Source organism: Nesoenas mayeri (assembly GCF_963082525.1).
Source record: "Nesoenas mayeri genome assembly, chromosome: 9".
In the NCBI taxonomy this organism is placed as follows: domain Eukaryota; kingdom Metazoa; phylum Chordata; class Aves; order Columbiformes; family Columbidae; genus Nesoenas; species Nesoenas mayeri.
Genome location: NC_137557.1, coordinates 25589765 through 25613740, shown reverse-complemented (window position 1 = coordinate 25613740; position 23976 = coordinate 25589765). Strand labels below are relative to the sequence as shown.

General features: G+C 37.5%; 1 protein-coding gene across 1 annotated transcript in view; it reads left to right on the top strand.

The window, feature by feature from the left end:
- COL4A4 (collagen type IV alpha 4 chain) overlaps window positions 1-23976 on the top strand; it is a gene marked incomplete at both ends in the record, with an annotated part of 63185 nt that overhangs the window by 8401 nt on the left and 30808 nt on the right. The window contains 16 exons of the mRNA XM_080350115.1: window positions 5855-5989; window positions 6708-6752; window positions 8250-8366; window positions 11109-11177; window positions 11388-11423; window positions 12203-12265; window positions 12745-12780; window positions 12943-12984; window positions 13932-14012; window positions 15274-15327; window positions 16531-16590; window positions 17213-17257; window positions 18330-18383; window positions 21995-22064; window positions 23217-23321; window positions 23643-23807. Coding sequence (XP_080206241.1) covers window positions 5855-5989; window positions 6708-6752; window positions 8250-8366; window positions 11109-11177; window positions 11388-11423; window positions 12203-12265; window positions 12745-12780; window positions 12943-12984; window positions 13932-14012; window positions 15274-15327; window positions 16531-16590; window positions 17213-17257; window positions 18330-18383; window positions 21995-22064; window positions 23217-23321; window positions 23643-23807 — 1177 coding nt within the window. The remainder of the gene's footprint in view (window positions 1-5854; window positions 5990-6707; window positions 6753-8249; window positions 8367-11108; window positions 11178-11387; window positions 11424-12202; window positions 12266-12744; window positions 12781-12942; window positions 12985-13931; window positions 14013-15273; window positions 15328-16530; window positions 16591-17212; window positions 17258-18329; window positions 18384-21994; window positions 22065-23216; window positions 23322-23642; window positions 23808-23976) is intronic.

Sequence of the window (23976 nt, the reverse complement as noted above, 5' to 3'; positions counted from 1 at the left end):
ACTGGCCGATTGTAAACCTGTCCTGTGCCGACCCCAGAGTTTGATCCCATTCAATTCCTTTGGCTTTGTTTATAGCGTTAAGTAGATTTAGAAAGCAAGCGACTATTCATGACCAAACCTGATCTAGCTTCTATGAGATCATGTGAAATGCCTGGAGCAAAGTGAATAATAAATATAACTCAGCAAGACTGATGTTCACTCTTTTGCAGATGAGTCGAGTGGCCTATTTTCATACTAGTGTAGGAGAGAACCTAGCAAACAGAAGTCTAAGAGGGAGGATCTGCCGTTTCCTGGCATATGAGGTGTAAGGAGTAAGCATTCAAAAGAGATACTAAGTCAGTTGGTTGTCACCAGGAAGTTAGAAAGTCAGCTGCTGTATACTTCAGGGCAGTGGAGTAAGAACGGTGAAATTTAATTGTACAGTAGCTCTGTTTTCTGGCATCAATTCTCTTGTAACATCTCCCTAATAGATCTTGTGGGTGGTCACATCCCCCTAGTAGATCATGTGGGTTGAGTCCAATTTACAGCACAGTGTAAACATATTTAAGACTCACTAACTGGGAAACTGCAAATTCTGTCTGTTCTGGGGAGTAAGAGGCATTTATTAAATCACACTTTTTTGCATATCAGTATGCAATGGCAGCCTGTCATTCACACAGAATATCCAGTACTTTTATTTATATTTTAGAGCTGCACACTCAGGACATGAATATGTAGACTCCATCTATTTGATCTCAAATACATGTGCTTAGTTGAATCCACTGTCAGAGATGTACACACACTGGAATCTGAGGAAACCCAGATCTCTCCCCCTGTTTGCCTCATACTTGATCTCTTTTCCCTACATCTGTACATCTGTTACAGCATCTGTAAATTAGCTATGATGCAGTTTTAAAATAGAAGATTCTCAAGACTGGCTATCCATTTCTGTAGTATATCTGTTGCATTTCACTTATGTTCACTGAGAATCATAGAAAAACAGACTAGAGAAATGAGACCTCCTAGATTTATATCTGAAGCAGACCACATTTTTTTTTTTATAACTAGGCAGAACAGTGGGCAGTTCTCTGGTTCCAGCAGTTAGGATTTGAACTGGTAGGGAATGGAGCCTGCTTACCAGAATGTAGAATAGGAACAGGATCACTCCATTCTCCTCACTGTAAGGTGTCTTTGAGGCTGTTCTTCATATACGATGTCCAGCTACAGCATCTGTAAATTAGCATTTTTCATATTAGACATGTTCCCAAATTTTTCAGAAATTCTGATTTTGTTAAATTATCCCTCCTTTTGTTCTTGATCATCTTTCTTTCCCTAATACTCCTGGTTCCCCTTTCCCACCATACTAAAAATAGTGATATTCTCAGTTGCTGCAGATCAGCAAGCTTTGCCACATCAGGCAAGACAAAATTCTACAAAATCATTCCTTTTCATAGATTTGAATCATCCAGAAATTGCCAATCAGTGACTTGTTTCAATAAAATGAATTGGAGCAGAAGTTAATTTTATTTTATTAGCTAATATGATGTTAATTCTTTGTGGTCTAAAATGCTCTTTGCAGCTCTCTGCTTTCAACCATTAACAATGTTTCTTAAGAGTTTCTGTGCCAAATTCTGTCTTGTTCCGTGTTTAACACAATAGTGACACCCACTGGCTTATTGAATACTTTTTCTTTTCAAGGTTGCACAGGGTTAAAACACAAAAAGTACACTGTGAAAAACGTTTTCAGCACTTCACTGTGATCTGTTGTGCTTTAGTGAAGTACCACTGTGAACACGAAGCTGCATCATCAGATACTATGTTCCTGTAGCATATTAGATCATTGACAAATGTGATAGAAGAGCACAGAATTTTCTGGTAGCTTGCAGCATGATCCAGATGCTGCGAGAAGTCAAGCACTAAGAGTTACTATTGCATTTAATCAGCTCAAAATCTGACTATAAAAAAATAAGCTGTCTAACACTAAGAAGTTGTTATGCGATCTGCTGTTTCTGAAGAAACTGAGAATGAAGTACATGCCACGTACTCGTCTGACCCTTACTCACTGTTTAACTGACAGTCACAGAAAAATTGTTCTATTGAGGACAAGAGAGTGGATTTAATGCCAAGTTGTGTGCTTTCTTCAATTTATCTCATCTTGATAAAATTAATATTTAGGAGGTTTATTTTGGAGCCATGACTCACACTGGAAATAGTTTTGGTCCCAGTCCCACACAGTTACAATGGTGGAGTGGAACCTTCCCAGAACAGACGCCCCTACAGGCCCTGGGAGCTGTGGTTTTGCTGTGTAATAGACCTGTTCTTGTAAAGTGAAGAGGACAAGGGTGGAGCTTAGAGTAGCAGTAGGTGGTCCCACCTCACTAAGCAAATCACCAGAAAAACCCATCTGTCTGCACATGCCTTTGTGTGCACTCCTCTCTTGCCCCCAAACTGCTCTACTTTCCTCCCTTTCTCTGTCCTGGTAAAATAAGAAAGACTGGTTACAAACCAGAGTCTAGCACAGCATGGAAAAGGTTTCTATATTATCTCTCTACAGTCTGATTCTGTGGAGTTGCTGGGCATATTCATTTTTGATTACGTGAACAGAAGGTAAATGGCATTTCACATCTTACTGATACATTCACACTGCCTGTAACATAGGGTACTGCCCTAACTGAAGGCAGAAACTGGACTTCTTTTGACTTCATTCATAATGAGAAGAAAGACAGAATTCACTCTAATAGCATGAACCAGTTATTTTGATTTCTAATAAAGACTCCTTTAAAACATTGTGCTTTCACACAACTAAGTGTTTGGAGCACTCTAAAAATCAGGTGTTCTTTCATGTCTCAGGCAACCAAAAAAGGTAATTCTGAATAACCTTGGCATTGCCTTTCCAAAGTATTAAATGCTTTGCTGCATGAGCCTGAAATATTTGCAGTCTTAGGAAACATACTTAATTTTTAAAAATATAGTCTTGTTTTGTCAAAAGTCAGTTTCTTACTGCAGGTCAAGCCCAGGATATGCTAGAATAACAGACCATAGTCTTGGCATGGGTAGTTCCTGACCTAGACAATTAGCAAGGCATTGAAATCCTAAAGGAATTTATTGGCATCAGATGGCAGAGCAGGCATAATATTCTGTTCATTTTAACTGAGCTAATTTGTCATTTCCACATGAGCATGACTACCTTCATCCTCTTTATTTGTACAGCTGTCCTGAGACTGTAATGCTGTGGTAGTCACATTGGATGGGCACAAATAATAGATGTGATAATAGATGTTATGAGATGGTATCAGTTTGGTCTTAACAAAGCTCCCAGTCATTATCAGTCTGTGAGCTGAAAGAAAGAGAGACAATCCACCAGCTTCACATGGCATGCTAAAGTTGTATCAGCTGTCAAACCTATTGTGAATTCTGGATTCAGTGACTCTGTTTTATGACTTCACTACCTCCTACTGAAGACATAAACTGTGGTGTCAATTAAATTCACAGAGTAGCAACTAACGAAGACATTTTGTCAACCTAAAGGACTACATGTCATAGAAGTGGTTATTGGTCAAATATGATGGATAATTAGTTACTATACAATTCAAACAGACTCAGCTTTTTTTTGAGTACTGTCAATATCATGTTTCTTCAGCTCTCTGAAGGATGTAACATGATTCAACAATTTTCTTTTTCAACTCTTGAATGCAGAGCATATACAAGATGAATTAAAAATATTAAAGTTGCTGCAGAAATTTGTTGTCAACAAAATGCATTGCTAAAACAAAGGCATTAGAGCATTAGTGAGAAATACGTTATGCTTTTTTTCCTGTGGATAAATGTTGCATTTTGCATGTTTTTTTTTAATCAGGTATTTAGAGGGTGTAAGAGCTGCTTTAAGACTACTTTAATGAATAAATTCAGTTTTACAGCAGAGGATGTGCAAGGCACTGCCAACAGGCAGGCTGCAATTGGTCAGGCAAGCAAATACTCAAACATGCAGAATCCTGACTGTCCATTCATTGTTAACAAGGATGCAGAATCAGCACATTTTAATTCTAGTATCCCTTAATTAGCATAATATTCTACACTGCTCAAATTATGGTATCAAAAAAATTGTAACTGTTGCTGAAGATAACATGCTGATTCCTCTCTGGAATATTTGCCAGTGACATCACTGGAAGCAGGATCAAGGTTTAAGTGAGAGGAGCCAGTAAAAGAGAAATGGACGTGAGGTATATGAGGATACTTTTTCAAGTAGTCCTTATTTGTAAGTGTAGGACTTATTTTCCTAGTCTCTGGACTAAATTCTTGTTCATAGCTTCAGGGCCAGTGGTGATCCAGTCCTGCTTCCAGTACAGTGTAAGGCTATAGTATGTTCCTATTGTAAGCATGTAATAAGTTACCTTTTTTTTACTCGTTTCCTTATTGATTTGATTGAATGATGCATACCATACATTTCTTCACTTCATGTCCAACTGTCATATCACACTGATTTTATTGACATATTTGAAAAGACAGAGTAAATAAAAAGAGGTTTAGGTCCCTGCTTACAATTCACAAGGTAAGATTTTGTTCAGACAGATTCAGTCTGTTGAAGTGTTTACACTGAGAAACAAGCAATTCAGCTCTGTTGCTTCAACAGAATTTGGCTCCTAAAGCTAAAATATCTGCTTACAATCACTTTGATTTCTGTAATTTTGTTTTCCTTCAGTCCATTCATAGAAATTAAGGTATGGCCTGTCATTTCTGTGAATGGAGATTGTACTGACATATCCTTCACTGCCCTCAAGTGGTCTTAGAGCCATATGCTCTTCTTGGGAATGCATGGGGCTTCGTTTCGCTTTCTTTTTAAAATGTGGTATAATTGATGAATTCTGAAAAGAAGGCAAAACACTCTTCAGTTGGGAAAAAAAAAAGCTATAGGTAAACAAAGATAATGATACAGAATGAAAAAGATGAGTAAGAGAAATGAAGACCTGTAAATACATAGATTTTGTAGGGTGAAAGTGTAGACAGATCACATGTGAAGTCTGATTAGAAAGCTTGCTTTTTACAGCCCTTTGAATACACAACAATAGTTGTTTAGTAGCACAAAACAAAAACTACAATAAATCCAAAATAACTCTACATCACTGCTATAGACTGAAAAATCCAATTGGCATGCGAAGTAATTTTACTTCAGAAGATTATACGTTAGCTTGGAAAAGTTAGTAGAAATACATGGAGATGCTCTGTATGGAACTGTAGGTACAGATACTCAATTTAGAACCATTTGTAGATAAATGACATTCCGCAACCTCCTAAACCATTTAACACAATCTATTGAAGCTGATACATTCTGTAAATATGTTGACTAATAACTACCATTTTTTACTGCAGGAAACTTCACAACTTTTAAATAAGGCATTTACATTTGAGAATGATGATGGAAGACAGAAAAACTTAAGATAATTAGCAGATAGTGTAACTTAAATGAAAGAGGGAAGTCTGTTGATTTGTTCTAATTGTGTACAAACACCCTTTGTGGAAAAATGAGACATCACTTCTCTGGTGGCAAAAATACAAGTCTTATGCTTGTAGAAGGTGTGTTACTTACATTGGTAGCATCAGCAAGACTTGCAGTTTATCCCAAGCAACTCAGAAAGGTGGTTCTCGAGACCTGATGAAGGTAAAAAGAAATTATCACTTTGAGCATGTAGTTACATATAAAAGTTGTGTTCCTGTAGCACCTAATGCATAAAACAGGTCTGCAAGCTGTACAGCAAGCTGGTTTGAATCATGAGTATGTATACATTGTAAACCCTATTTTATCCATACAGTCATCTCCAAATGCTGCCTGCTGTGAGGTCTACAGCAGTAGTCATTCACTTCTTTGGACTCTTTTCAGGGTCAGCCTGGTGAGCTGGGACCTCAAGGTCCAATTGGGTCCTTGGGATCTACAGGACCAGCTGGTCTGCCAGGGGAAAAAGGACAAAGAGGTGAGAATGGGCAGCCTGGACCAGCTGGAGAAAAAGGTGATAAGGTAAGAAAACACCACAGACAGTTCTTTTAGGTATATACAGTATGTAATGTTAAATATTGGCAAGTAAAGCTGAACCTAAATGATCAAAAAGCTTTTACTGTGTGAGTAACGTGGAGCTGGAAGGAGCAGTATGGTCCTTTTAAAAGTGCTGTATACTAAACAGAATTTTGTTACCAGTTACAGAGTATAAATTGCAGTTCAGGTCCGTATCTTCCATAGCCGTACAATCCCTGTGCTTGGCTCTTGGTACTTTATGTTAGTTTTAATGGTCTAATTCCACTGATCTCAGTGGATGACTGAAATCACTGATGACAGTATCTAGCACACCTGAAGTTCCATAAATAGAAATCATGCTGCTGGTATTATTATCAAAACAGGAGCAGGGCTGAGAAATTACCAATGGGTTTATTTTATAAGTTACAGGCAACTTCTCTTTCTCTGTCATATTATAATCTTTGGAGAACAAATGCATATAAGACTTAGACATTTGTCCTGTACTGTACCATCTGTTGCATGGCTGGCTATTGGCACTAGTCTCCTGCTAAGCCCATATAAATTTTTTCAGATATTTATTTCTGGCAACTATAGCTTTTGATTCATATTTCAAACAATGCTGTTTTTTGTTTCTCGCTATATAGTATCACATATTCTTGGCTTTCATTCTTTTTAAGATGTAATGACTTCAGCAACTCCGTTTTTTCATGTCACCTGTTTTTAGGGCCCAACGGGAGTCCCAGGATTTCCTGGTTTAGATGGTGTTCCTGTAAGTATTGAATAAATATTGCTTTACAAAAATTACAGTTTCTATAAAGTCATACCAAGTCCCCTAATAGAATAATGCACTTAATACATTGCTTTGCTTTATGACTATTGATATCACATCACCTACGGAATTAAATGTTTTGCAAAAATGTAAAATAGCCAGGCTAACTTCAACTGTGTTTACTACTGATAAACTCCACAAAATCCCAGTGAGGTAAGTACATAATTTTCATTGCGGCACATTGAAGGTAGAGCAGGTGTGCCCCATTTTCAGTGGGGCATTAAAGCCCATATCCACATAGCGTTACTGCTAGGTTTAAAAATAATGACTTTATTTTCTCCGGCTCTATAGTAGGCTGTAGTTTGTTTGCTGCATTATTAACATCTCTGAAAGTATCTCGAATGGTGTACTGTTTTCTGTTCAAACATTCAAATTTTTGCCTGTAATCCTTTTGCAGACACTGAGTCCAGTAATTTTAACCTGAATAGGGACTGAAGAAGGAAACTGAGTCCCTAAAATTACCGTTATAGGCCTGTGATTGATTATATATTTTTCTGAATGTCTTCTTCAATGTGGAAGTGTGTGTGGTGAAAGAGAGATAGTATGTCTTAGATACAGTATTTTGAAAAATGCTGTTTATTAGAACTGAATTCCTATGCTCTTATTAGTTTCTTATGGATCAAACAAAGTTAAATTGTTGAATTTTAAAAGTGAAAACAGAACCAGAAATTGAGTGGGAGTCCTAGCATCTGCTGGGCAGCTGTCCACACTTGACAATGGGACCGTTGCCAGAGTGTCTGTGTAATGTAGATGACACAAGGCCAGAATGTAGAACAAAAAAAGAAGTGCTCCCAAGAAATGTATATTCTTTATATGAAAAATGTTAATTAAAAAATAGTGTCAACAAATTAGGATGAAGAACCTTAAAGATAGGAAGAAGATAAAATTTCAGGCAAATGGCCAGCATGCTTTCCTGATAATTTTTCAGAACCCCTCAAAAAAATTGTGTCAAAAAGATTAATTCTGTGAAAATATGTTTTCCTTTAATGGAAACATCATTCCAAGGGAAATCTCACTGTTTCTATTGCTTAGTGTCTAATTTGCAGTAGAACTAACCCCTATCTGGACACTGGTTAATTCTTGCTTGATTAGAAAATCAGTTCCTCAGTTCTTAAGTTTCTCTGAGAAGACAGCACATTACTTTTTGACTCAAGTGAGAGTCTAGTCTGGCCCTCTTAACCAGTGCTGTCCTATTATATTTGCTGTGTATCAAAGAACAAGATATAAAATACTTGTATCATTTTTTTTATACATGAAAAAAATTCTATTGATCACAATAGAAAACATTTCTAATGCAAAGACTGTGAAGCCTGGACCACTGTGAGATGTCCTCCATTTCAGATCTGAGGTATTTGTTTCAGAACTGTTCTGTTAATTTAAAAAGTAATTTCCTATTTACGGTGGTGTATCTCTAATAAATATTCAACTGTCTTTCAGGGATTACCAGGAGGTGAAGGACCCAGGGGCCTGCGTGGTTTAGATGGCTGCAATGGCTCAAGAGGAGATCCAGGATTTCCAGGCGAAAACGGTTACTTTGGACCAAGAGGTCCTTACGTACGTGAAAGGCATTCCTACTGTCTATGAATACTGTATGTGTGCATTTCCCTTTCAAGCTGGCAGTGCTTAAAATGAGAGGAGTTTTAGACTATGGCACTAGCTTTACAATGCTCAATGAATTTCCAGGCATTCTTACTAAGGTTAATGGGAGTGAAGGACATTTGGTGCCTTAACAGATTAACTTTAAGCTTGAATGTCAAATAAGTTCCTGTATCCTTAATGGATACGTGTCTACCTTGATATATAAATTCTGCTTTGTTTCCCTAGTACGTAACCACACCAAAATAATACAATTTAATGGAAATACAGCTGAGAAGGAGTAGCTTGAAACCATTATACCATTTATCAATACTTGAAATTTCTTAAAAGCCTTAATAGCAGGGACATGCCTGAGATGAATTAGCAATAAGTGGAAGCTTCAGCAAGTTTAAGTCCTTTAACACTTGAAGACTTTTAGTGGTTGATCACACAACTATATTAGTAGATCTAAAATTAGGACTTTAATATTGTTTACTTTTGCTGTTAAAATGGAAAGCATTTTAAAATTGTTTAAATAGTTATATTAGCAGTGCTTTTCTAATGAGGATAAAACGCAGATTCAAATCAGTAAGGGATATAACTCACTGTAGCTCCAAATAAATTTTGCTGAATGGATCTAGTCCCCAGTCTTTGACTTCTTGTGGAAACAAGTTTTAGTTCTGAATGACTAATAGCTGATTAGTTGGTCTGAGAGCTTCCCTGAAATTTTCTAAATAAAACAATAAAAACAACTGCAATTTATGTGAAAAGTCAAGTGTGTTTAGTGGGAGCTAAATATGATGCTGATTCAGCCATAGAGAATAAAAAAAATGTGCAGTGGGTGCCAAAGTGAAAAGATGTTATCAAAGTATAGCAATTAGAAAAAACATACCATTTTAGTCTTGGACTTGTAATAAATTCCATGAAGTACACAACCTGAGAAAAAAACTTGAAAATAACCTCATTTGTTATACCCGTGAAAGTAACCCATTAAATCTCCAAATGGTAAAATGACTTCTGCTCAAACTCTAATTTTACCTATATTTTCTTTCTTATTATAGCTTTAAAAATTGAGTTTTGCCTTTTATAATTGGCCAAATGACATAAAGGAAGAACAAGACATGGGACAAATTACAGCATAAAGCCTCCTAGTTCCAGGAGCATGCTCTTTGACAGGCCTGGAAAAGCATTTGCAACCTACAAAGAACGAGAAACACAATAGGCATGTAGCCTTGGATATGCACACTAAAATTCCAGTGCAAATTAATTTAGCTACCCAGAAAAACAAGACATAGTAACCATGTTTGCTTGTGTACAAGAATGCTATTCCAACCCCTCTATGCAGATTGTCTATTTTTAAATCCATTTGTGGCAACAAGAACCAACTTGACTATATATTACAGCTAACATTTTTATGTTATTCTTATTTATAACGTTGTGCCGTATAATTTTATTTAACACTATGTACATATTTATCAGCTTTACTTCTGTTACCTTGTAGAATCTGTACATTTACCTCACCAATAAGTTGGAAAAGGAAGTAGTTTCTATATGCATGCCCTTACCTAAGTCATGCAGAAGGTAGTAAACTGAATCTAATAAAGATGTTTTGTTACACAAGAGATCACATGTAAAGTAACCAAAGACAAATGTAACTTTTGATATGTTTAATGTGTTCTCTAGCAGCTGTTGTTTGACCTGTAATCTGCATCCTGTCTACTGTAGTTCTATCCAGCTGCAGGCAGCTGTAACTGTTTTTTTTTACTGTACCATTCCAGGGATAAGTACTTTCCCTGTTTCATTCTGACTTCAGGATTTGAACAGGCACTATCATATCAGGAAATCAGTACAGTTTTAAAGTGGTTAAATTCTGTGAAAAATAGTATCCCGTTTTATGGAAAGCAGTAGTTAAGTAGTTATAGGTTTCAGTTAAATTATGTACAGTACATTTGGATTTCAAATGAAAAAACTTCAGAAATAATGCCTTAATGTATCTGTTCTTCAGATATGTACATACCATGCTCCCAACAGTCAATTGAGCACTACAATTAAATTTTGCAAAAGCAGTCATCTGTTCCTGCTAAGTCAGCTTGAGGTTTTGAGGGTGCTAAGATTGGCAAAGTTTTATAAAGGACTCCACAGCAAGTACTGTGGGAACTTAGTCTTTAAAAACTAGGGCCTTTAGGCATCAGATTTTTTTTTTTAACACACTGTGAAACGCGTTTCCTAATAGATGGAAATGTTCAAGATTATGTACATAACGTGGTCGATACTTTCAGCTTTGTAACCATATGCAAAATCATAGCAGATTCTTCTAAATCACAGCATGAACTTTTGGAGAAGGCAGAGTGCCAATATTAGTTCTTAAAGCCACTGACTCCCTGACAGAAAGGTAGGCATATTGATACACTTGACAGCAAAGGCAGTGCTTGTGAAGACTGTAGAATATTGAATTACCCAAGAGCTATGGAGCATCTAACAGAGCAGGAGTTTAGAAGCTGTGAGGAGCTGTTCCTCAACTGTACATAAGGCAATTTTACTTTTAAGAGTCTTGTTAGATAAAAGAACTGCAAATTGCTCATGCAGTGATGGTGGTTCTAGTGGGTTACCTAGTGCTGTATGATGGGCACTAGGACAGCCTGAGAAATCCCATTCAATCTCCATAGAAATGTAGGATATCAATAGGTGGATCATGTTTTAAAAGACTTTTTTTCTTTAAAGGGAGATCCAGGACAGAAAGGAGAAAAAGGAAATTCGGTGTATGTTGCACAGTTTGGAAGAGGACCTCCAGTAAGTGTCTGTGAAAAAAAAACCACATATATTGTAGGAAAATATGTATGGCAAACAATGTTGTTCTTATAACTCCTCGCTGTTCAATACAGCTCGGTGCAAAATAAAGATTAAAAGCAAATATACAACTGGAACAGATAGCTATAAAGTTAAAAAAATACCCATAACAAAGCTTGTACTGATTAACTTGTTAAATGACTGTTATTACAGGGAGACAGAGGTGATCCTGGGCCCCCCGGCATGCCCGTAAGTACACTCAGTGGGGTCCTATACATACTTTTTGTCTGGAAGACCTTACGAATTTTCCTTCTTGGTGCAGTAGAGACATATTGGGGTTTCTCCCTACCTGCCTTAAATAGCAAAATTCCAGAATAAAGTCTAACAAACATTGTGTCCCTCTAGTCTGTCCCCATGACCAGTTCATACTGGCTAACAAGGAGTAGAAACAGATACTACACCCATCTGCATTAGCTTTGCAGTGAGCAGTTGTCACCCTGGTACTCTCATTGCAGAATATTTTCTCCATGAAATTCAACATCCGTAGAGATGTGACACCTTCTTCAGTGGTATCTGGTGGATCTCCTAAGAACACGTGGTACACAAGCATATTTTGGCCATAAAAACATGTGAAAACACATGAGAAGAAGAGAGAGTTTAATTTTGTTGCTGACTCACACTCTAAATGGCTTTAGGTTTCTCTTACGCCCTTCAAAGAAGTATTCACTGATGAACTGTATCAAGTTCCTACACTGTGCCACAATTAGCAACAAAGTATTCTTTCAATCCATTAATAACATATATCTGTGCATTGTACAGGATCTGTATGGTATTATCAGGAAACTGGCGCTGAGCTGCTCAAGTGACAGTGAGATTTCAGGCATGGTATAAACTTCAGGCTATGGGTGGAATGCAGTGGGCAGCAGACTGATTCCAAGTGACGTAGGCATTTTGACAGGACTAGTTTTGTGGAGAAAAGGGTACGCTATTGGCATTTTCATAAACAGACCTTTTACCATCTTTTCCAGGGACCTAGAGGCTCAAGAGGTACAACGGGCCCATCTGGATACCCAGGTCATCCAGGCTTGCCTGTAAGCTGACCACAGTTACACAGCCTTGCATTTTCAGGATATGCATGAATTCTGGTCTACCGATTTTTGAACTTGCCTTAATGTGAATCAAAGCCTAGAAATAATTTTTGAGGCAGATTATAAAAAGAGAGGTTTTTCTTTACCTTATGAGTTTGGAAGTTCAGGAATTGGAGCATATGTTATTGCCTCCCGTGCCTGCGTGAACACATTTCACCCTGGCAGTCTGTGGTCAAGGAGGAATGCTGCTAGTGCTCTCTCCTTGTTCTCTTTCACTGAGGCCATTCTGTGGGTGACCAGGGATGTGGGAAGCCAGAGATCAGCCCTCCTGAAAGCAGTGACCAGGTGAAGTAAATTGCACTTTGGGACAGGTACATCCCAAGAGGAAATTCTGCTGGGTGCTACTGGCAAGAGGAGGTAATTTTCAAGGCAAAGCTGTCTCTAAATCAGGCATATTAACTTGTCTTAATTCTCTTTTAAAGGGTATTCCAGGTTACCCTGGTTTGCCAGGTGAACAGGTAGGCAATGACTTTTCCTGAATTTGTTAGGGAAATAACAGAGTAATTTGAAAAGTTCCTTATGGTTATTTGTTACCAAGATTTCAAAAGAGTTACTTGACTAAATTCTAATGTCAGCATTTTTTTATTATCTTCACACTGTGTATGTTTTTTGTCAATTAGGGAAATCCGGGTATTGGGGTGGATGGACAAAAGGGGGAGCCGGTAAGAAAACAACTATTAAAGAAAACAAATATTATTAAATATATTATTGCTGTAGAGTTAGAAGTATGGTAGAGTTTTGCTGAGTTCCCTGGAAGCCATGAATTTGTGACTGTGTGCTCCCACTAATCATGTTAGAATGAAAGGAGAAATAACGTAAGTTATTGAATCAATTAATTCTGTGCAGAAGTGATTATTTCAGTAAGCTACGTACAGGAGGTTTTGAAAGGGAACAACCGATATGTTAGCATTTACATAGCAGTTACCTTCTGTGCAGACACTGCCTAAATAATAACAACAGTACCCTCCAAGTGACAGGGTCTGTCACTGAACCTCATCTCTTACCATATCCAGCAACAGATGCCAAGGAAAGGGTGTAAGAAAAGGACAAGCACATAATACTAGTTTCTCTCCCAGTCTCTACATGTTAGCATGCTCAGGGCTTATAGAACCAACATGGAATACTTTATTTTTCTTCTGTGAATTTGTCCAGACACTTCTTAGAATTCATGCAAGTTTCTAACATGCATAATTTTCCACAGCAAAGTAATAATTTCTTTGCATTCACAAAGCCTTGTGCTCAAAAGCTTTGGTCTGGAACATGACAGACTATATACACATGAGCTCTGACAATCCTGTAAGTATCTCCACAGCAGACTCAGAGCAGGAGCCATGAGTACAGAGTTGTCATTTATTTCCTTAGCCATGATGTTATTTTTAATGATTGAGGAGAATAGGTATGATTAAGATTGGTGACTTTGCTCATCTGGGAGACAGTAGAGAAGCTTACAGGACTTAGCACAAACCTTTATCTATAGGTATTAGCACAAGTGCATATTCAATGAGTACATAAATATGTAGTGTTGTAGTACAACAGGAAAACATGCTGAGTCTCACTGAAATGCTGTGTGGAACAGAATGTTTCTCTGCTGTTCCTTTGGCTTCCACAGGGTGATGTTGGACTTCCTGGGCCACCTGGGTCACCGCTGTTAGTTGGACCTCCTGGAGCTCAGCTGTTCAAAGGAGAAAAGGTGTTCATTTTTCATCATATTTAACTGTGCTCAACTTGGCAAGTACAATCCTCTAATGAAATTTTTGCAAGGATGGCATAGGACCAACCTTTCTTTCTGTAAGAAACCCTCAGCTTCAGCAGAAGTCTCGTTGCTCAGCATTCTTCCTCCAGGCTTTCAGGAAAGGAGAGCCCATGTATACTTGAGCTCATGTCCTTGATGGAAGACTGTCTTGATGCAGAAAGGAGATACTGCCCTTACTTTGGTTTTATTCACTTTTTGTGATTAGCAAATCATATTTCAGGCATCTCAGGTAAATCTGGTTACTCTGGTATTCAGCCTCTTTTGTGGCTCTTCACTAATTCTTCTACTTTTCAAATCTTTGGCAATTCTTCTCTTTGAGATTTCTCCAATGTAATGTTTTGAACTATCAACCCTAACCCTTATAGAGTGCTCTTTTAATATATAAATTAAGTGTGGTTTTGTTGTCTGTTTTTAATGCAAGTTCCTGTTATTTACTGTACTTTTTCAATATCACACCTACTGTAGCCACAGTTGTGTACCTTAAAACATTATAATGTTTGTTTAAAAAGAACAGAAGTTACAAAAATTGCATTACAGAGCCCTACATTGGAGTCATTATGTCTTCAAGTCCAATTTGCTTGAATATACAAATGAAAAGTTGGATTTGGCATTGCCAGCCCCTGCAGCCTCAACTCAAGGAACCGACAGATTTCACATATTGGATCTTAGTCTTTGATTATGCAAAAGATTTCTATATACAGGTGTATGAGGAAAAGGGAAGGGACCAAAAGAACTTTTATAAATTCCCCATGTTAATGCAAAGTGTGACATAGGCTGCTGTACAAAACACGACATAATCTTGACCATGTATCCAGCCACGCATTCCAAGCAGATTGGAGCTATGCACAAAAGTGCAGATTTATGCATATGAATATTTGCATCAAAAAACTAAATAGACCATCAAAAAAAACCAAACCTACTGCCGTGTATGTTTGTAGGAACAGAGCCCTGATTATCAGGCCCCTGCAAGTAAAAAGATACATCTATCTTGTTCTACAGACATTATGCTGCTTTGACAATGTTAACATAAATAAATATCAGTACATAATTGTTTTTCTTCTGCTTAGTACACCCAGAAGAACAACTCCAGTGCTTAAGAAAATACTATTTAACAGTTCTAATTCAGAAGAGGACTTTAAAAAAGTTAATCAGCACATAGGCATGTCCTGCATTTAATATACTTTCCTTGTATATGTAGGGCCAAAAAGGACAACCTGGGGTAACAGGATACAGAGGGCCACGTGGACCCAAAGTAAGTAATGTGATTTTTTTTTCCCCCCGTGGTGCTGGCAGGGTCCTTCTGTGGTTATTAAGTTAATCTTTCAAAGCAGAAGGTGATGGAAAAAAACACCAGCACTTGTGCTATAAAATTTAATCACCATCTAAATCAGTGTGAATGCAAAAATATTTCAAAACCCTTTGGAAAACCTTTCTGAATCTGTTTCATACACACCTATTGACTGTTGCCTGGTAGCGAAAGATCAGTGTTGTTTCCAGTCGAGCTGTTGACATGTAATGGACTGGGAAGAAAATAGAAGCAGAAATTATTTTTTCTCCCTAAGAGAAATAGAGAAAATCTGTATGTGTTCTTAGTGGGGCATGATCTATGTTTCCCTATGTTAGGGAAATACTTTACCTTCACGTTATGGATACCCTCAAGAGTAGAAAAGGCAGAGCCCACTTGTTTGGAGAAGGAGTTGTTCTTTGCTATCTATTCTACGTTTTCTTTCCTTTCTGTCAGCATGGTTAAACTTTGGTGTCCCAGTAAGGAGTTCCTGGATGCTCAGTAGAAGCAGCCACAAAAAAGACTCTGGAGTCTTTATTGCTGACGGATAATCCACAGGCAGGGAACTACCAGAACTCAGAAAACCAGAAGATGACTGGGGACAAAATAATAAGTCTAGTTTCTGTTAAAAACTTATTTAGCTTTTTAGGCAGAAAAGAAGAAATGAGAAGCCTCAACATCACATTTTTGGGTTCCACTCTAGCACTTTTTCAGGAATTAATTTTCCGCCATAAAAAGACCACTTTTACTTAGTACTGGCAAAGGAGAAAAAACAGATCTACTTATAACAGATTTCCTTTGAAAAAGATGAGCTTTACATGCTTGCTCCAGTACTAGCTGTCCATGTGGATAAGAGTATACTTGTTAGTTATAAGCAGGAACTGAGAAATTGACTGATGCCCACAGTTTAAAAAAAAAAACAACAAACACAACAAACTGTTGAAAGTACATTAAGCTTGAAAAATAGATCATAGCAGGTTCCTTGAATAACTGAAGCTAGATAGGCACTGCTAGCAGTGCTGTATGAAGCAAACCCCTGTGACTGAGCCTAGAAAGTATAAGATCAATTAACCTAATATATCCATAACTTATTAAACCTGCACAGAATTTAGAATTTTTGGCAAACTTTACTGAGCATCTTGTTTAAACAAAGTATTTTGAATGCTCCAGGGTGTACTTGGGAGAGGAGAAAAGGGTGAAAAAGGCATTCCTGGATTCCCTGGACTGCGGGTAAGGAAGTTGCAGAAAAAATTACTTCACAAATTCACTGCAATTAGGTTCATAATATATTTAGCAGTTTAAGTTTGTATTTCTAAGGAAGATTGTAAGGATTTTTTTAAACTAATCTGTCATACTTTCTGTGTAGAATATTTAGGGGTCCTGCCCTGGGACTCACCCTGTCTCAGACTTAAACATAATCTCATACAGACTTTCTGTCCTTGGAAAGAAAGTAAATCTGTAGGATTATCCTCTAAATATTTAGACCTGCACAAAGCTTCTCTGGAGTAGTGCAGTACTAACACATTAATTTTAATGTATTCCATACGTGCCCATAGCAGCTTTTTACAGCAGTTTATGTTCGATTTTTATACCATTGCTCCCATGGAACAACATGTCCACTACTGTGCTTGGTGCAGTAAGATAAACTTGTGTAGTGACCCCTCTGGTTTGCCTTGGTCTGTAGTTAAAACTTGTGCCCATCTCACATATAAAGTATTTACAAAAACTTTGAAAAGTTTTTGGGAAGTATCCCAAGTAATAATTATCTCAGGAACGCTAACTCACTTCTGAATAGGTGTAATTTTGAGGGAGCTGTTACTGTTTTAGCTCAGATTCTGCTTGCTTTTATCAGGGTAATCCTGGTTCTTATGGACCTGCAGGTTTTCCTGGAATGAAGGTAAGTAGATATAAAGTATAAGCAGCTCTCTGAACAGTGGGAGCTGTGAGATTTGGGTTTCTGTGGGTTTGTGCAGATTTGGACTTTCCACATACTTGATAGCTCACACTGCATTCCTTCCTTTCTCTCCTGCTACCTGTTGCCATGGGAAGTTGTATGAACTCTTTGTCTTTGAATTTCTCTGAAATTTGGCTTAAGTTGGCTAATGGGATCTGAAGTTGCAAGCAGGAGGAAAAGTCAGTGGGACATGCATATACCGTGACAGAAAAGTTACACAGCATGCTAACTTTGTTTGCCATGGTGACATTGTTTGTATAATTTTGTGTTATATGCATGTTTCATTCATCTCTCTGGCTCAAGAAATTCCAGAAAAGAAATTTGCAGTTAAGTTGGCTAAATGCTAGTTATGAATTTACATCATCTTACCGGAGTAAAGAACAACAGATGTAGGTATACAGATCTACATCTTGCTGTTTTTCTTATGTCCTCTCCCCAGCTCATTTTCAAATGTCATTAAGGTAACAATCATGCTATTCATAAATCTGATTAATGTACAGATACTTGCATCTAGAGTTACATTCCAGGTAACTGTTTCATCTGCAAAATTACTTTTTACTTTGTTTTTTACCACTGCCTACATGAAGAGTGTGAATACTGGATGGGTGAGTGTATTAGTAGATCATAAAAGGAGAGGAGGAGCCGATACACAGATGCTTTCCATGCAAAAGTAGTTTAAGAGGGTCACTCAGCAGGCAGCAAGCCAATTTCAGCTGTATTAAGCAGACAGTCTATGAGACTATACTGGTACGTATTCCAGCTTGTTCTGTGCCTCAGGTACATTGAATGCACTGACCACTGTCTAAATAACCTGGCAATAAAAGTTGTAGGTTTTTCTAAACAGAAGAGATTCTATGAAACATACCATCTCTTCTACACACCCAGGGAATTTTCTGAAACAAACTGTGGGTACTATTAGAACATGAAGGTGTTGTATGACTGCCTTACTGGTTTTTGTTCAATTAATTAATGTCTTAACAGATTAATCAAATTATATTTACATGATCCTTTCCAGGGGGAAACAGGAGCTGCTGGTTTTCCTGGACAACCTGGCTATCCAGGCATACAGGTAAAAAACCCCAACAAACACACATGTACAAACAAACCCCTATATTAATGCTACTGATTCCTCCCTAATGTACCTGCTTATCAGACCATTTCCTTTTATAAACATAATTACTTTTAAGATTTACTGTTTTCATGATAGTCATAGTTACTCAACAACTGTGGTAATAAATAAGAATGTAAGTAGCCATTCCTATTTGGTGCATATGAGAGTGTGAACTCCATTTTGCATACCGTAGAAATTGGTCAATCCCAATTGCCAATTGCCTTTATCAGTATATCTATCTAATCCGTGAATTGTAGTACTCGTGGTTGAGCTGCATTTCGCAGAGATGTCTGCGAGGTAACAGTACAATCCTATAAACTTTGGCCCATGAACTAGTATGATAATTGGCACCAAATGAGGTGGCAGAATTTGATTCAAATGGGCACATGGAGAAAATAAGTAAAAGACAATAAAAACATCTGTTTTAGTCACAGGCTTACTTGTTTCTAAGGTAGGACTTCCAGGAGAGTGCTAGATCAGCGTCTTCAGCCAAGATTTCATTTATGTTGTTGTACTTGGGGAAAAAAAAAAATGTCCTTAGGTGTTAATTTTTCTGCCATTTGCCCACTAGCAGCTTCACAACAATGCGGGATCATTTAGATACTAATTAGACAGAAACACCCAATATCTTATTTAGTAACAGCAGAATCATTACAGTCCATTACTACCCAAAACTAGAATCAAACCTTAAGTGTTTTGCTGTTAAAAAGTACTCACCATGATGTGCATATTGTTTTAGTTTGAGGGATCATTAATAAAGTTGAGACAATACATTGTAGAGACAGAACCATGCCTTCATCAGTCTCCATTGAGCCCAGACCCTGAGAAGCCATCAATTAACACTACAAAGAGTAGGCAAAGAATAATTATTTGTTGGTATATCATACTAGGGAAGAGTTTAAATGATGGCAGTAATGCTTTGGAAAGATGAAATTCCAGTTGCTAACACATGGAATGAAAGAAAACTAATTGACTATGGACACAAAATATCAGGTTAACTCAGGCAGATATGCAAAATTCAGAATGATTGCACAGATGCTGTAATTTTGCTTGAAAAACAATTGGATAAATCTGAGTGTTCCTAAAAAGTGCAGATATATCTAGTCTGCTTCAGCTGTTCATCTCATAATCACATAAACTGGAGGAACAAGAATATGATTAACACCCCTCCTGAGATAACCCATCCTCTCATAGATTTTCTGAAATAAACACATTCACATAGAATCCAAAATAAACTCAGATTTGAGAGAGAGAGAGGAAGGAAGGAGAAAGAGAGAAAAAAAAGAAAAAAAAAAATAGAGTCAGTCTCAGGGAAAAAACAGTTGCATTCAAAGTAGATTTTAAAACATGTCAACTGTTGCTTAAAGCAAAGAAGAGCCTTGAAGGAGTTGTTGGCCTACCTTTCGATCCCTAAGTCTGGACATTGGCAACACCCTGTGGATTTTGACCATGAGCCAGCAACATGCCCCTGGTGCAAAGGCTGGTAACCTGGCTTGTGTTAGGAAAATCATTAATATTGCCAGCAGGCTGAGGAAGATGATCCTTGCCCTCAGCACTCATCTCCATCCTTGTAGATATTCTAAAGCTGTCTGGACATGGTGATGGGCAACCAGCTCTAGGTGGTCCTGCTTGAGATGGAGGGTTGGACGAGATAACCTCCGGATATCCCTTCTAACCTTATCCATTCTGTGATAAATATGAAAAAAGACAGAAGGCAAATTCAGGCAAAATACAATGGAGGATATGAGTCCTGTTGAAGTCAATCAGAGACCATTCTTCTCTGCTACTTATGGAATGAGTCTCATTAAAATAATGAATGGTCTTTACAGGAAGTGCAAAATGTTCTTGGCCTTTGACATTATATAAAGCTATAGAAACCTACAGAACAAACACTATGTTTAATGCTTAACAGGGATATCAGTAAAACTGACAAGTGATTATAAGCTTTCATTTTAAGAAGATTCCAGGTTACAGAATACAGTAGAGATATGCTTCTGTTGGATGTTTGTGGCAGTATTAGTCAACAAAATAATCCAAACATATATATCTCACTATATAGGAGTGTAGCAAAAGTGAAACCAAAGCAAGTACAAAGGTGTCAGCCAGATAGCGTCATAAAACCTAACAGCCTAAAGACAGATATTTTCAGAGACCGCCACTGGAATTTGTCACTTAAGGAGATATCAAGAACTGTCATTTTTTACCTTGGCTCATTGAGTCTTTAATTATGTGTTGTGTCATTTTAAAATCAGTTTGATATTGTGCAAATCTTGGGTACTTTTCTCATAATTGAATTAATTTTAAATCTCATCATAATTTTTGAGTTTATCAGAGGGAGAAAAATGCTACATTTATTTTTTCTTTCCTGCCACATGGGAGACTCTTCTGTGTCATTAGGGAAGACAAATTTACATTCCTGTTTAAAATAGCCAAAGATGAGACAGTGACATTATTTCAATGTGCAAGATACAGTCAAGGGAAAAAGGCCAGCCAAAAGTCAAGAGGACAGCAGTCAGTGACAGCTCCAGAACTGTTTAAATATCATAGAGATGTCAATGTAAAAAAACCAAAAAGGGCTAGAAAGAGGCACATACTCCTTGTTTTTACTTGTGTAAGAATGGGTATCCGGTTTTGCAGTCCCAGTTTTCCTTGTCTGTGTCCTTAAAGGCCCTGAGCTCCAGTCCCAGGTACACAGCCTCACTACACAGTTCCCACATTCACATTCTTGTTTTCTCAGTTCCCACTTGCTGCAGAGAGCAGCGTTGATTCCTAATCTACAAAGCAAAATTGTAATACAATTTGCCACATAAAAGACCTCCCTAAAATCCATTTCGCTTGCAATTCTAAATATCAAAATCCAAGCAAATTTAGAAATCCTCCAAGCAGAAGTGATTTTCCTTGCCATTAGTAGGCACTTTTATGTTTCCCTGATGCAGATGTTTTAAACTTCTTCTAAGAACTTTGAGTATCCCTTACCATCGATAATCTGTAGACTGTGAAACCTCATTTCTTAATGCTTATCTGTCAACACAGAAGTAATTTCCAAATTCTGGTGTAGAATTTTGAGGCAAAGAATTACAACTTGGTTGTTAAATCAAAACCTCTCCATTAAATAGGGTACTGATTCACTATAATTGATTCATCTTTACAATACATGAATGAAGTCAAATGCAGCAGTCGCAAATTGTGAAGAGTCAAATAGCTACGTGCAATAGAATCATGGAATCATTTTGGTTGGAGGAGACCCTTAAGATCATCAAGTCCAACCATAAACCAACTCTGGCACTAAACCATGTCCCTAAGAGCCTCATCTATACATCTTTTAGACACCTCCAGGAATGGTGACTCAAACAGTAGGTATATTACTGTTTAGTCACTGGTATCCTGAAATATAATGAATATTTGTATCTTTTGGCCTGGTTTTAAATGCTGTAAATTGTCAAAATGGAGTTTCCTAGGTGATATGTTTCACATCCTTACATATTCCACCATTGTTGTAATTTTCAATTATATGGTTGCACATTGTGTATTTGTATCTATCAGTAAAATTTATTTTTGGACTTTTACAGGGGGATCCAGGAGAAAAAGGACCCCCAGGTCCTCCTGGAGCTGTTGAAACTTCACTGCTTCCTATAAAAGGTTGTAGCTAGTTTTAACTAGTCTTTCTGCTGTATAAAGTGCACAGGACCTATTTTGCTAAGGTGTTTGAAAGTGATCACTAGGGATTCAGGAGACATTATCTTCCCAGGGGCCACATTGTGTGTTTGTTTGTGTCTCACTGATCTTACTGGAACTACATTAAAGTTTCAGGCGAAATGTTTGCTTGAAAGATCTTCATGCATACAGTCACAGGTAGATCCCCAGGACTATGCCTCGCTATTGAACCTAAGCATATTTAAGAAAAAGCTATGAAAAATAAGCCCATTCTGGATTATGGATGTCAAATAAGAAAACCAGCCTTCCCATTGTAATTTAGAATTCCTGTTTTCAGAATTGCCACCACACACAGATTTTTAGACTGCAATTGAGCTTTCTATTGCATAGCAGGGATGAAATCCTGTAACTAGTACTTCCCAACAGAATACCTGTCAATCTTATTACCTTCCTGTCTAAACCTCAGGCTAGGTTTTTATGTCATAGCTCCTTTTATCCTCATCTTTATCATCTAAGTGGTGAAGAGATGCATGAAAGTTCTTATTTCATAGCAGGAGGCAGTGGGGAACAGCCAAGCCTACTGCCTGGAAGGGATTTGCTTTGGCATCTCACCCTTGGGGAACCTGTATTGTAATTTAATTAAGTCCTTTATATCTGATGCAGATTTTCTTTAGCACTGTGTAATTGCAATTTTAAAATTTATTCATTATAGCAATTTTGAAGATACTTTTTAAAATTTGGATAATTTCAACTAGGATGATCCTGAAATTACCTCCCTGTGTGCACTGCCAAATGTGCATAACATGAGATGCACATTTATTTTATATGCTACATGTATTTATTTGGGAAAAACACTTCTCTTGATATTCTGAAATATGTAGCGCAAAGATAATACTATGGAGTGACAAAGAGTTAAAACCGAGCCCATGAAATGGGCAAGAATCCATAGAAAATTAACCAAATCCTCCCACCTTTAAATGAAATTATTACACATTTAATAATGTTTCATAAAGACAAAAGTTGTTGCTGTATTTTACTTTTGTGTATTTCCCAAATTATAATTTTGGTTGCAGTTTTAGATTTAAGATGTCAGTTGCATAAGGTGTTCAGTTCACCTGTTTTTATAATTCTGTGTAGGTCCACAAGGAGATCCTGGATTTCCGGGTCCTGCTGGTGATTCAGGGTCAGTTGGACCAATTGGTCCTGCAGGCCTGCCAGGAAGACCAGGAGATGATGGAACAAGTAAGAGAAGTGGGGGATAAAATGGCAATTATATATCAGTAAGAGAAAAAGCAGCTAAAAGAAAATTGTTATTGGTTCTTGCTTGGTGCAAATCTCCAGCAAAAAGATAATGGGAAGGAGGAGAAGAAGCACTTGAAGGTCTAAAGCAGGAGTGTTTTTTCCCTGGGAATCCTGGAAAACCTAAAGATTTAAATTTAAGTCTTTTTATATAAAAGCTCTTCTTCAGGACAGTTCTGAATGGTCTGTAATTTCATCCTTGATATCTTGATGTAATTGTTACTATGAAGCTGAATGGGCTACATACCTTTATTTTCTTTATAGGTCTGCCTGGCCTGCCAGGAGTAAGTGGGGCACCAGGACCTCAGGGTTTTCAAGGTGATCCTGGTTACCCTGGAACAGGTGAATTGATCCCAGGAAGACCTGGATTTCCTGGACCACCAGGCCTACCAGGACAGCCAGGAAGACAAGGCTTACCTGGACTACCCAGTACGTTCATCAGCAATTTATATGTCGAGAATATTAATAGATTCATTGCTTTTGTTGGTCCTACTAAAAACATAGAGGTGAAGAGTGCGTTTTTACAGATGTATCAAACTTTACATGTGATACAGAAAACAAGTTTTTCCTATTAGTTGTTGATCAGTAAAATGTTAAG